The 14,301-nt window shown below is 52.3% G+C and overlaps 1 protein-coding gene across 1 annotated transcript in view; it reads right to left on the reverse strand.

Annotated features, from left to right (window-relative positions):
- MGMT (O-6-methylguanine-DNA methyltransferase) overlaps nucleotides 1-10,571 on the reverse strand; it is a 299,169-nt gene extending 288,598 nt beyond the window's left edge. Inside the window, exon 1 of the mRNA XM_003275486.4 lies at nucleotides 10,464-10,571. Coding sequence (XP_003275534.2) covers nucleotides 10,464-10,544 — 81 coding nt within the window. The 5' untranslated portion in view covers nucleotides 10,545-10,571. The remainder of the gene's footprint in view (nucleotides 1-10,463) is intronic.
- Nucleotides 10,572-14,301: the final 3,730 nt, after the last annotated feature.

A 14,301-nucleotide genomic window follows, 5' to 3' on the forward strand; every position in this document is an offset into this window, starting at 1 on the left:
AACCAACAGACACTTATTTTCTTACGGTTCTGGAGGCCGGCAAGTGAGAGCTGCTGGTCTGGCTGATTCCGTTTCCGGTGAAGGCTCCTTTCCTGGCTTGCAGAGAGCCTCCTCCTTGCTGTGTCCTCACACGGTATGGGAGGGAGAGATCCTCTCTTTCTCTTCTAAGAAAAAAGATCCTCTCTTCCCCATCAATCCTAGCAGAGTAGGATCCCACTCGCATGACTGAGTTAGCCTTAATTTCCTCCTAAAGCCGCTACCTCCAAATACAGCCAAATTGGGGGTCAGGACTTCAGCCTATGAATCTTCGGGACACGGTTCAGTCCACAGCACCCTGTGTCCAGCACTCTGTGCTGGGCCTTCCATCCAGTAGAAACCACCCACCAGGCCTTGGAGAGCATCCAATCTAGCATCTCACCATCAAGAGTTGGAAACCATACAAGTCTAGTAGAAAACAGTGGCGTGTGAAGGGCCCCAGAGAGGGAGAGATCATGGGGGCTGAAATAGCTTCTGGAAGAAGTGAGAATGAGGAGGATTCAGAGAGGGCAGCAGAGCATGTCTGTGTGGGGATCAGGTCAGAAGAGGTTCCCTGAGGATAGAGCAGCTGCAGCTCTGAGAGGGACACGAGTCCCCCACTCACTCAACCTCAGGGCAGAGCACAGATGCAGAGGCCCAAACACAGGAGGCCAGCACTGCCGGGGTCCCACGAGCCCACAGACTTGCCTGGCCTGTGAGAGGGGTCCACAGGCGGGGAGGCTGCGAGGACCATGCGGCTGGCTCTCACCCTGTCTGTGCCAGTGCCCAGCTAAAAAACCGTTTCTGGTCCTCACTAAACCACTCCTGTGGCGGACCCCGCCTCTCAGTCTGGTGTGGGTTTGACATGTCCAGAAGTTTCCCAGGTGCCTCACAGATAGAAGAAGGAGGCGGTGTGGGTGTGCAGGGCACCCTGAGTTGGGAGGGTCCCCGACCCCTTATAGCAGGACACACAGGGCAGCACCCCCTCCAGCCAAGCCCTGCAGCCCCAGCGTGGCCTTGGTGCCAGAGCTGACCTCCCCACCCGGCCACTCCCAGCAGCCTGGCAATGGGTCCCAGCATCCTGAGTCATGCTGGCTAAGCTGGGGCAGTGTGAGCACCGAGGAACCCCAACAGACCATGGAACCAGCACTGCCCCAGGCAGCGGTTCCCCCAGGAGCCGTGGGATTCCTGGGAACCCAGGACACTCCTGGAGACCATGGAGCTGCTTCTCCCTGGCCAACACCAGAGCATTCCACCTTTCCAAGAAGTCGTCTGCTGCAACTGTCATGATCTCCACAGCTGGGGGAGAAGCGTCTCACGCCCAAAGAAGGGAAGTCTTATGAGCAAAAGATCCCCACACCCAGAAAAGAAAAATGTCTGAGGAAGTGAGAACCATGACCCCGAAGGCTTTCTGGAGTGACAATCCAAAAAATGCAACAAGGACAGCTGGGGCCACATCCAGCTAAAGGGAAATGACCCAGGCTCTGGGAGATGTTCTAATTACACTCATGGCAAAATACAACAGGAAGGTTACAAGCCCATGCTTCCAGAGAACCAAAAAAAAAAAAAAATTAAACGAGTGCTTCTGCCTCAAGGCCCAGGTGGACTCAAGCTAGTGGCAAAATGACAGCAGTGATGCCCAGGAGGACCCTGGAATGAGAGCTGAGGGAGGCAGGAACCACCCACCCCAGTCTGCCTGGGACATCCCCGTTTTAGCAAAGTCCTGCCTCCTGGCAAATGGTTGGTCACCTATGAATATGGTCACAGATTGTGGCTTTCCAAGAGCCTGTGCACTTGCTGGGCCAAGGACGACCACAGGGTGGTCAACTGTGGCCAAGAGGGTGGATAACGTTGAGCTTTAAGAGCATTAACTTCAGAACCTGTGCATTCCTTCTAAAGAACAGTTCTTCCTTATTTCAGAAGTGGCACGATGGGAGCAGCCTCCTCAGCAACCTCCTGTGTCCTGGTGGGAAGCCCCTCCCTTCCCATGTCACCTGCCTCTCAGGCTGGCCTGGGCTGGAGACTGATGGCCTGCAGAGGTACTGGGAGTGTGCTGATCGGCCTGCACCCTGCACAACCACAGCATCCATCTGACTTGACAGCTTAATCTGATGATAACACAATGGTGACAGAAACGAATTTTTCTGCACAATAAAGAATAGCACACATGGGCTTTTCTTGGGATAGCTAGCTAAATTCAGTAACTTTTGGAAATATATCACTCCTTTTCTTCGCTCATTATTCTAGGAACTTCCACTTGAGTGTTAAAGGCCTTACTAATAAGACCCGCTGCATCCGCCGTGCCCCACGCCTCTCACGCACCGTGCTGAAGGTGGCACGCACTTTCTCATCTGATCCCCCATCACCCAGACACACAGCCCTGCCCTGCTGGCACGACTTTAACTAGATGACAACTGCAGGAGGCTGAGACCCTGGCTTTAACACTCCTAGAGTGAATCTAGGCCTGCAACAGTGGCCTCAACGCTCCCCACCCCACCCCACCCTGTGACCCTCCTAGGACTTCCCATCTGTGCTTCCAACACACCGACCTGCAGCCATCTAGGCACCTGCAGCTCTCACTCGTCCCCTGGGAGCCTCCTTCCCAGACCTTGCCACCTCTCACTGTTCAAATCTCCACTCGAAAGCCACCTCCTCAGAAGGGCCTTCTTCAACGTCTTCAACCACTTACCAAGCTCCCCCCACCCAACAAAGGCCAAGCTCTTCACCTCATTCAGTCTAGCCAGCCCTCACCAGTCCTACAAAATGTGTGGGTGTGACAAGCACGTCTCCCCACCATACGGGAAGCCCCTTGAAGGCAAGGCCACTTCGAGCCCAGGGCCCGGAGGAAGCCCAGCCACCCTCATCAATCTCTGCTGCCCAGGGGCACACTCAGCCACACCAGCCCACGAAACATGTCATGGTGTTTAAGGCCCCAGCACACACTATTTCTAATTTGCATTCTGATGTGACTGTACCTCTAACACCTGACGGTTTGGTTTTTAAAATTCCGTGACTCCTGCAGGACATACAGGTTGCCCCCAACAGGGACAGGCTGGGGTGGGAGCAATGGTAATGAGCCTGGGTCCACCGCTGCCATCCCCGCCTGAACGCGGTTGCAGTCGGGCAATCTCCCGCCTCAGAACCCAGATGCCAGGCAGGGCAGAGGGGGGCCTGTTTACCCTTCCAAAGCCAGATCCTTTATCTGGCTTCCCTCGCATGAAAAGCACACACACCAAGGCTTTCCTCTCTCTCAGTAAGAAAAGCAATTCTAAACTTAGTCCCTCATAACCACACTCTGCGACTCCCACCTGCTTGGCTCCTACCAGAAGCCACCAGGGTTGACTCCAGCTATACTCCTGGAACTGTCCCCGCCCTGCCAGGCCTGCTGCCACCATCCTGCCTCCTCTGCCTCAGTCAGCCCCCTGCCAGCCCCGTGATCTTCTCTGGGAAGCACTGACAGGCTAGTGTTCCCCACTCACAAGGCCCCTCACCCACCGCAGCATTTGGGCTCCCTAGGCCCTGGCCCCACCGGCTAGCTCTGCCTTCCTGTCCAGCCCCACATGCCTGCCACACCCTGCTCAAACTGAACTATGGCCAGGTCCCCAAATGTGCCCGCGTCCACAGTCCCACCGCTCTGCTCAAAATGCCCACCCCTTGGGCCACTTGGAGAAACCTGACCGGTAACCGCAGTCCCGCAAATGTTTCAGAGGGAATCAAGCATGGGTCCCTGGCCTGCAGGGACACGGTGAGGCGTGTGCACAGTCCCAGGACATGGCTGGCCCTCTGCATCCTCCCATCTTTCCTCTGGCCCCACCGCCCTGGTCGCTCCACTCTCTAGTGGTGTGTGGGGTAGGCACAAGGCACACACAGGGACAGCTTTGCCATCCCCAAGTCCTCACTGCACCCAGCCTCAGCTACGGCTCAACACCTTCAAGCAGGAATACACTTGGGCACGTTGCTTTTCCCACAAAGCCAAAGACAACACTTGGTCACACTGATGTTCAGAAAACGTTAGCTACATAAACAGGTATGTGTCTGTTTACGCCCTGTCTTGCCCCTTAAAGGACTTCTAACAGTTTCTCAGGCTCATCGTTGCAAAGCCAGCCTGGCACAAGTGGTTATGAGCCTGCACTTGGTTATCAAGTAAATCTGGGTTGAAAACAAAACTCTACCTCTATCCCAGGAGACCCGTGCAAGTCACTCAAACTCTCCGAGGCCCGGGTTCCTCATATGCAAAACAAAGACACTCACAGCGCCTTCTCCTTCATGGGGTGGTGGTGAGCCTTTCCTAAGTTGGTCTGTACAAGGCAACAAGCGCAGCACGCCCAGAATAACCACCAGGGTGAGCTGAACCATGACAGGAGATTAAGGAGACACCCCAAATAAAAATAAGGCCCATTTCCACAAACACACGAAATGCTGCAGACTTCCCATTTTTGACCAAGTTTACCCAGTGGACCTGCGTTACCCCTCACTGCTGTGGTCTAAACGGCCGTCACACATGGGAAAATACTGTCACATGCTGGTGTCACTGCTGGTTCCTGGCCACTGCCATCGTGTCAGATCCTGTGTCGGTCCTTTGGGAAGTTCTTTCAATTTAACAGATGAATAATGTCAAGGCTCCCAGACCGTGTCTCGGGCTGTCAGCAACTGCCAAGTGCCCCTAGGAGCACACACGAAGCCCACCTGCCCACTCTAGGCTGACGTGGCACACCTGAACCTTCAGAATGCTGCCACCTCGATAACGTCTACTGTGAAAAGACAGAAACAGGTGGCAGAGCCAGTAGCCTCTTTGCAGACAAAAGAATTTCAGAGACCTAGCAAATGAATAGGGAACAACCTTATGCTGCACAGACAATGCTCTGTGACCTTCTGGAACCTCAGACGCACCAGAGGTGGCGAATGTGGCCAAGTGGCCCCACCTCTATCTAGTCCTGCCTCCACCAAAACAGAGTGACTCTGCATCCGCAAACACCAGCCGCCTTCATTCAGGCCTCCCCCGTGCCAGGCCTCCTTCTGGATGGGAACCGTCCCTGGCCCTACTTTTGGAGAAACCTGGCCTTGGAAGGTTAAGTAACTCTGCTCAAGGGCACAGGATTATAACTCGTGAAGCCAGGTCCAAACGGAAGCCAGTCTGTTCCCAGAAGGTGCACTCCTGACCACCGTGCGCACGCCCCTGGTGAGGGCTTGGGTGTGTGCGAATGTGCAAAATAAAGATTCAGATTGGACTGGGGGAAAACGAGGGCTCGAAAGGGTTCTTCACTGTCTTCTCGTTTCATCCTTCCATGAGACTCAGCTCCAAATTAAAATTTCTACCCATGTAGTGGATAGAAATTTTACTTTTAAAAAAATATGTATTTACTGTCTTGTGTGCCTACACTTACCCAGGTAGACAGAATAAGCATAATCGTCCCCACCCATTGGATGGGGAGGTGCCTGGAGGGCTAAGAGTTGCCCAGGGTGACCCAGCTAGGAAACAGCATCACTCCCACACACGGCTCTGGCACTTCCTGTAGAAAAGCTCCATTCAGTCCCACAAAATGTATTCAGCTGTGCCTCTGAAAGTTAACCCTCACCTGAGACCAGGAAAACGCCTTGACCCAGAGGGGAATAAAAACAAGACAACCCTCTCAAAAGGAAAGAAGGGGTGAAATATGATATGGGCTGTCCGTGCTTCACATTTGTTTGTAAAACTAACGCCAAAGTTTTGGTAACATCTGCATCTTGTCATAACCACAAAACTGAAAACTCGAATGCTATGATAACATGTTGGGTTTGCAATTTGAAGAGATTCACGGCTCTCAGGAGTTACAAAACCGTACTCAGACCCATATGCACAGACAACCTACAGCAATGCCAACTGCCGATGGATCCTTCTGGAAGGGGGACTCAGAGCTTGCCTGGGCTGGAGAGTGCTACTTCCCAGAGGATCCTAAGGCCTTCCCTAGAGGTGCTCAAGCATTAGGGTCTGCCAGAATCCCCTGGCATCCCCAGGTTCTGGTCCTGTAGGTCTCCCATGGGGCCCTGTAATCGAGAGACCTCTCTAGCCAGCACCCACAGTAATTCTGACGCAGAGGGCCCAGGCCACCCTCAGAGAAACGCTCCTCTGCTGTTGCCTGTGAAGATCCCATTTTACGGAGAGCAACAGGTTCAAGGGGCTGTGGCTTGTCAGGTCTTGCTGGAACCGCATTCGGGTAGTGGCTCTTACCCCACACAAGCAGGACAGACACCTGAACATGACATCCCCGGCTGTCCACCAGAGTCCTTTTGCCTGGGGAGTACAATGTAGCTAAAAGTTTAAAAACAAATGATAAATAACTAGCAATTATTTATTGCATTTCAACATATAATGCCCCATCTCCTTCTCTGCCCTGAGATTCATTCACTCTCTTCTCCCACCTAAATATCTCTGAACATCCCGTGCCAGAATTGCCTGATCCATCAATAAGGCAAGCGTTTTCTAAACCTCTAAGCATATGACTCAGTTTGTCAGTAAAAACTTCCACCCGTGCTGTGCTTGCAGAAAAATGTCCATAAACATATTATTGCGACGGGCAGAACGATGTCTACAATAAAAACCAATAGATTTAACAAGTGCCTCCTTTTACAAGCCATGCCGCTGGTGGACTACGCATTCGGTGTCCCCCAGCCCAGACTTCTGGGAATGGGTGGCAGGGCTGGGTGAGAGACTGCTGACTTCACAAGCATCACAGGTAGGAAATTATTCTACCAAGAAACTTTCAGGAGTAGGAGAGTGAACACAACAGGCATTTATTGCGCTCTCACCATTCCTTTCATGGTTACACACACTATGACTAATTTAACAACCATAAGAAAATGTTTTTGTAGAATTTTTTACTGGTTTTAGAACAGCTACCTCCAGGTGGGGTGAAGGGGACATGAGGCCTCCGTGGAGAACCCTGCTCTGCTGTTGAGCCACTGATTTAACTGAAAACAACTTGTGGTGTCAAAACCAAGTTTCACCATTCAGAGCACTCCCATGGGCGGCCCCCAGGGCGGCCTATTCAGCTACTTAGCTGGAGGAGCTTCGGGAGCGCGGGCTGCTGAAGACTGGCTTTGCTGCCGGGACTGAGCACCTTGGCAGGACTCAGTGTTTGACTACTTTACGGGTGATCCACAGCTGCCAAAGCCACCCTAACACTTCAGAGATCAACAAAGTCACAAAAATGATTTCTTCCTCTTCGTAAATCACTTCAATAGCTCTATGAATAAGTCAGTCATTCATTACATTCCATACTATATTCATTAGTTTTCCCCAAACTATACAGCCCTCTGATATAAGCTGTACTGTTAATTTTTTTAAGTCAAAAGAAAACTAGACTATTTCCACCAACCAGCAGATATGCAGCAATTAATGAAAAGCCACAGAACACACATCCTGCAACATTTGGTCCACAACATAAGGTCTCCAGCTTCTACTCACCTATGCCCAAGACAGGCCTGCAGAGCTAACAGCACAGGTTCACAAAATCCTCATGCCAACCAAGGACCCTCCTGCACAGCTCAAACCTCCTCCCTCCCAGATAAATCCTTTCACTTCAAAACGAGAGTGGGGCGTAGGGCTGGCTTGTGCATCATGAGTGTCTATATAAAGACCACTCTCACCCCATGGTCAGGTTATGGTTTATGTGTCTTCTCCGATTTTAAATCCTTCAGGTTTGGTTTAAATAATATCCTGCAGGGCCAGGCATGGTGGCTCATGCCTCTAATTCCAGCACTTTGGGAGGCCTAGGAGGGAAGATCACTTGAGTCCAGGAGTTCGAGACCACCCTAGGCAACATAGGGAGATCCTGGCCTCCAAAAACAACAAAAATTAGCCAGGCGTGGTGGCACACACCTGTAGTCCCTGGTACTTGGGAGGTCAAAGCAGGAGGTTCGCTTGAGCCCAGGAGCTTGAGGCTGCAGGGAGCTATGATCTCACCACTGCACTCCAGCCTGGGCGAAAAACTAAGACCTTGTCCCTAAAAATAATAAAATAATATTCTGCGGTAAGACCCCAGCTCTTTCAGAAAGTAGCTGCATTAAAAACTACCTGTCCCAGGAAACAGAGGGTCAGGAAGGACTGTAGCAACAGCCCAAGAGCCGAATGAGCACAGGGCCCTGCAGGGTCTGGGAGGCTCGATGTGTCCCCTGGAGGGACTACAGCCCCAAACGGAAGTCAAAAACCTCAGGGCAAGTGGATCTGGACATGGAACTTTATGCTGGGGAAGGGGGTCAGAATAAAGTGCAAAAACAAGAATAATGCTAAAGGAAAAGATAATGCAGAAAATTCAGTTTTGCCTCCATTTTTTTTTTCTATCAAGGAGAATATACTGAAAAGAGCATTAACACCAAAAAGAAAAATGGAAGGTTTGAATCACTGGCTCCTAAATGTGTGTCCTCTGCAAAACAGGACAATTTAGTAACTTTATTTTACTATAAAATACTGAAAGAGTCAGGGTTTTGGTGTCCTAAGAAAGGGTGGGAAGAGGACTGGAGAGGAACAAACTCTGAGGGGGGAATGGGGGAAGCCAAGTTCTTTTTCAGGCCCTTCCTACCCTCTTCTTCCCTGTAAAAGGACAGAGGAGGCCCTGATTGAGACACCTGGGAAGGAAACCCAAACAACGAAAAGTAAGGCCCAGGTGATATCAAAGTAAGACCTTAACAAGGTTCAAGAATCTGAGCAGCTGAACAGGTGCTACCCAATGTGTACCTAGGGCTCTATTTCTTTCAACCTTACTAACAGCAGCCTTTTTAAAGTAGTGCCTAATACTATTAGTTAAATCCTTATTTTGATACAGATTTTTTTCCCCCCTTCGGGACAGAGTTTCACTCTCGTCGCCCAGGTTGGAGTGCAATGGCGCAATCTCAGCTCACTGCAACCTCCGCCTCCCAGGTTCAAGCAATTCTCCTGCCTCAGTCTCCCAAGTAACTGGGATTACCGGCACGCACCATCATGCCTGGATAATTTTTGTATTTTTAGTAGAAACGGGGTTTCACCATGTTGGCCAGGCTGGTCTCAAACTCCTGACTTCAGGTGATCCACCCACCTCGGCCTCCCAAAGTGCTGAGGTTACAGGCGTGAGCCACGGTGCCCGGCCCAGATTTTTTTTTCTTTAAATGAAAATATATACATTGAAAAGTACCTGAGTATAGCTCCGTACTGATGGTCTACTTCATCCAGGCCCCTGACTGTGGCAGACACTACTCCACTATTCAAATTCTAACCCGAGACGGAGGGCCCAGGAAGACAGACACGCGGCAGAGCAAGGCCAGCTCTCCTCTGCTACTTGCAGTCAGGCTCCGGGTCCCGCCAAGTATCCTGGCCCTCTCAGTTAATGTGGTGTTAACAATCAGCCAGCCTCTTGACGCGGTTTCCTTCAAAGTTTTCACACCCCCACCCACCAGGTGCGCTAAGCTTTGGGTTTTTAAAATCTTGTTCATCTCCCAGAGTGTTTTAGCCATTGAGAGGGCCCTGAAAATAACAAAACCATCTCCTAGACACCTGCCCAGGGATGGGGGAGATGACGGGAGAGACTGACTTAACAGATACTCTATAGGTTTATATTTGGATGTCTATGTAAATAACCAGTCTAATTCCCAGCTCTTTGTGCTTAACTCTCTCTAGTTAACATTCTACTGAGAACAGCTGTGGTGACCCCTCTCTGGACCAAGCCGCTTCCCTGTCTGATGATGGTCTCAGCAGGCAAAGGTTGCACACACATGTACAAAGTCTGCTTTCCAGGACAGAAAGCCAGCTACTCAGCTGAAGCAACTGAGAGCAAACACCACCCTGAGTGGTGTTTGAACCCTGGTGATGAACCCAGGAGTCCTGAACCCAGGAGTGCGAAATCAGAACTCCTCTGCGGTGTTATCACCGACATTACGGTGCCCAGTGTGTGTGGCTCTCCAGCGAGCCTCGCTTACTCTAAGTGTTGATGAATACAATTAGGGTATGATGTACACAAACACCAGCCATAGTAACCAGGAGGCCCCTAGAACTTGGCCTCCAGCAGGAAGGAAATATGGGACTCTGCCTAAGTATGCTAAAAGGTTGCTGCAAGCCAAGGCCCGCGCAGGGGCTTCTGGAAGCTTCCTGGAGCAGCTGGCGGAGGGAAAGCTAGCAGCATGGAGGGACAGGAAGAACCCGGGGCCCGGGCCTGGGGCTGGCACCTAGAGGTAAGGCAGGGGCTGCCACGACCCCCGCCACACGCCAGGCCACAGTCACTGCAGCGCGACCTGGCCCAGGAACTCCAGGCCCGGGGGGAGGCTGGACAACACCTGGGAGGCACTTCGGGCGCACCTGGAGCTCGCCCGGGGTGGGTGGGGGTCAGGGCGGCCCCACACCAGACAGCGAAGTGAGGGCGCCTGCAGGACCACTCGAGGCTGCCACCGTCCCGAGGTAGAGCTCCGCACTCTGCCGGGAGCGAGGCGACCCAGACACTCACCAAGTCGCAAACGGTGCGGACCGCGAGGACCTGCGGGAGCCGGGACGCAAAGCGTTCTAGGGGCGCGCGCTGTCCCAGCATATCCGGGGCGCGGGGGCGGGGCCGGGGGAGGCACGGGGCGGGCGGCGTGGGGCGGGGTCTAGAGCGGGGCGGAGCCGAGGACCTGAGAAAAGCAAGAGAGCGCGCGGGGGCGGAGTCGGGGCGGGGCGGGGCGGGGCGGGACGCGGTGTTCCCGCCCGACCGGGTCGGCGCATGCCCAGTGCGGCGGCGCCCGGCCTGAGCCAGTCTGCGCAGCCTCGCTGGACGCCGACGCGCCGGCCCTGGTCCTCCCGCAGCGCCGCTGCCTTGTGCGCCTGACCGGGCTGGCTCTTCGGCCGTTACAAGCCGAGCAGCGCCTTCTCAGCTTCCGCCTCGGGCTCTGTACCTTAGTTTGCCAAATAGCCCGTACCTTTTCCTGTCACAGGGATAGTCCGCGGGCGCGCAAGCGACCTGCCACGTGCCCGAGTGGTCCTGAAAGCGCGCGGGGGTCGTAGGAAGGCGCCCGCTTAGTGAGAATCCCGGTCCTGCTCGGGGCGGCTGCGCTGAGCCCAGAGCGCGAGTTTCTCCCCCCCTGGGGCCGCTCCCCCAGTCAGGGACCCCCATACCAGCAGAGAAGCTGTCAGAGGGCCGTGGGGGCAGCCTCCAGGGCCTGTGCTGGGCGATCCCGTCCAGGGACTGCAGTCACCGATGGCCTAGACACGGCCAGGACCTGACTCAGCCGCTCTCCAGAGAGCACACAGGGTGCCAGGCCCTGCTTGGGGTTGTGTGGACGTTATTAGGAGTTGAATTGTGTCCACCAGAGAAGCTATGTTGGAGTCCTAATTCCCAGTACCTCACGGTGTGACCTCATTTGGAGATGGGGACTTTACAGAGGTTAAAATGAAGCCACCAATTAGTGGGCCCCTCATCCAGTATGACTCCTTATAGGCAGAAGGCCACTTAGGGAGGAGGATTGGAGGGCTGCACCTGCAAGCCGCCAGAAGCCTAAGAGCCCTGGAGCCTTCGGAGGGAGCAGAGGACACTCTTCCCTGGAGCCTTCAGAGGGAGCAGGGTCCTAACACACCTCGGTTTCAAACTTCTGGCCCCCGGAAGTTTGAGACAATAGGTTTCTGTTGTTTTAAGCCACTCGGTGTGTGGGGTGTGTGGCACTTTATTATGGCAGCCCCAGGCAATGGGTACAGAAACCATTGTCTCTAACATGGTTGGCATAAGCACCCCAGGGAGTAGTATCATCCCTGGAGGCTTCGGAGAGGTCACACACCCCTTGGCAGTTTCAAGGAACCCATCCAAGGCCCATATGCTCTAAGCCACCATGCTACAGGCCTTCTCGGTTGTTTGTTACCTTAATGAAAAGGGGTCTTCACCTTCCCAGTGTAGCTTCCCTGTTGGGATTTGGCCAATGCTCATACCTTCATATTTGTGACTTGCAGGATCCGGCATATTAGCATGAGTGATAAGGGTTGTTCAGAGGAGAACTTCAGCAGGATTTGCTTTGGGATGAGCCCTGGTGACAATACAGGCTGCATCATTGATCCTCTGAGGTTCCCCACCCTGGACCTTGCCTCGGATGAGACAAGTTTTAAATAGCTGCTTGTGGGAAATAAACTAGGCCCTGAGTACACGATATAATGGTCAAATCAAGGCACTTTTTCCCCCACTGAACCTGAACACAGCCTCGGTATCCTTCTCAACCCTGTTCCAAGCAGCCATTCACATTTAAACTAATGTGGAAGGAGAAATGAAACATGTTTGCCCTTGGCTCTGGTTTTTTCCATTAGCCTTCTGTAAGACTTCGGGAAACTCATCTGAGTTCTCTAATCCTCAGTTCCATACTCTGTAAAGGAGTCTTATGATAATGTACCCTACGTGTATACAAACTATCCTTCCATATTAGGGCGTGTGTGCATAGGGAAAATAAACCACCAGCACCACACCACACTACTAAGAAATAATGCTATACACCTGGCCACTTACAGCCTGTTACTACCAGGACCCAGTTAGAACCGGGATCCTAATAGAATCAAAGGAAAAACAATGCCGAAATGGAATCAGAGTGCCGACTGGTATTCTAACAAGTGTGTTGTTAGGTAGTTTTGCAGTGAACACATGACTCATACGTTTATCTGAATAATATTTTAAGACAAATCCCTGAACTCTTAAGAAAAAGAGACTGGCCAGTCTGAGCATCTCTGATTCCCCACCCTAGGAAAGAAAGGCCAATGTGGTCATCCAAAGGCCCTTTAGGAGGGCCCTGTGGGAATGGGGAGGCAGTCCACAAGAGAAAGTGCTGGCTTCCCCGGGGAGACGTGTGGACCTGGCCCTGGCTGCACTGACAGAACTTAGTCCCCTTGCTGGCGTGGTGGGAAGAACTATATGAAGGGCCACAGCTACTTCAGTGGTAAGGGCTGTGTCAGGGGCTCCAGGATCAGGAGCCAAATAAGGGTCTCAGTGCAGAGAGGCAAGAGGAAAACGGCCACCACCTGACCAAGGACTGGCCTGCAAAAGACCAGGATTCAAGGATGTGACTGCTTCGGCTGTCCGATGAGCAGAACTCAAACCCACACTCCCTACACCTGCTGGTGCAAACTCCTCCCTTCATCACGGTAATTTCAAAAACCCAAGTTTTCATCAAGAGCTCCCCACGCCTCTCCCTCTTGTCCTATTACAATCTCATCATCACCTGTGTGTTCGTCCTACTGTTAAAGGAACACAGGATGGCTCCAAAGCCGGGAGGTCACCAGCTCCACTGAAGAGTAAGGAGCACAGGACAGGGAGGCTCGGATGTGGTGCCAGCCCTGCCCCTCACTGAGCAACCACCTGACTTCTCTATTCATAGGATGACAGCGCAGGACTAGTTGGGTGAGATTCCTTTGAGGTCTCCCATCTTCAGATTAACAAATCACAACCCCTTTTCCTCCAGACACAGATTCCTATGAAGAACTTTTTACAAAAGAGGTGGGAAAACCACAAAAGGGTATGCTCAACTGCACTCCGACTTCTTCAGGGAGCTCCCTGGATTTCCTTTAAGATCAGCCAGCTTTCTCGTGGGCACTGGGAACAATGTTAATTTGCATAGTTTCTTTAAACATCCAAATGGATACCTTTCGGGTTAAGCAAATGAACACGACATGCGATTGCTTCTAATGATTTGCAACCCAAGAAATTTGTTTAATAAGCCTGTCTTCCCAAGCTACTTTTGTGACATTAGAGACCACTTACAACAAAGCTGTCTTCAGTAGTCAAACTTAATCCTTACTACCCTACCTTTGGGAAATGAAGGGATTTTATAACGATCACATAAAACCTTATGTGGTTTGAAAGCCCCAAACTCCGGACAAATGTGTGATGGTCGTGTAACAAAAGAAACATATTACAGAGCTCCCCACTTTAAGTGTTTTACATATGGTTTGCTTTTAGGATAGCATCTCAAGTGGAGGGTTTTGCTGATTAACACAATTGATTTTCTTAGCCCCAGTGTTCCTGTAAATGTTGGAGCCAAGAGCTGGAGTCAGCGCCTTGAACCTGGGAGAGGCCAGGAGGCCAAGGAGCCTCAAGCACTGTGGAGGAGGAAGCCTGAAATGAAAAGGTAGGGGCCATCAGTACCGGGGTTGAATGCCAGGTGCTTCTGATTACACTCCTGTGTGACACTAGTTGTCAGCATGGCAGAGCCATGGTGGTGTAACTGCAGCAGGGAGTGTAATCCATGAGTGGGCAGGAGAGAGGGCGGGAAGGAGGGACTTCAGGCTTTGCCTCACACAGAGGGTAAGGGAATGGTGCAGGGTGGAGAAAGGGGATGGGG

This window comes from Nomascus leucogenys, chromosome 3, assembly GCF_006542625.1.
Source record: "Nomascus leucogenys isolate Asia chromosome 3, Asia_NLE_v1, whole genome shotgun sequence".
NCBI classification, from domain to species: Eukaryota; Metazoa; Chordata; class Mammalia; order Primates; family Hylobatidae; genus Nomascus; species Nomascus leucogenys.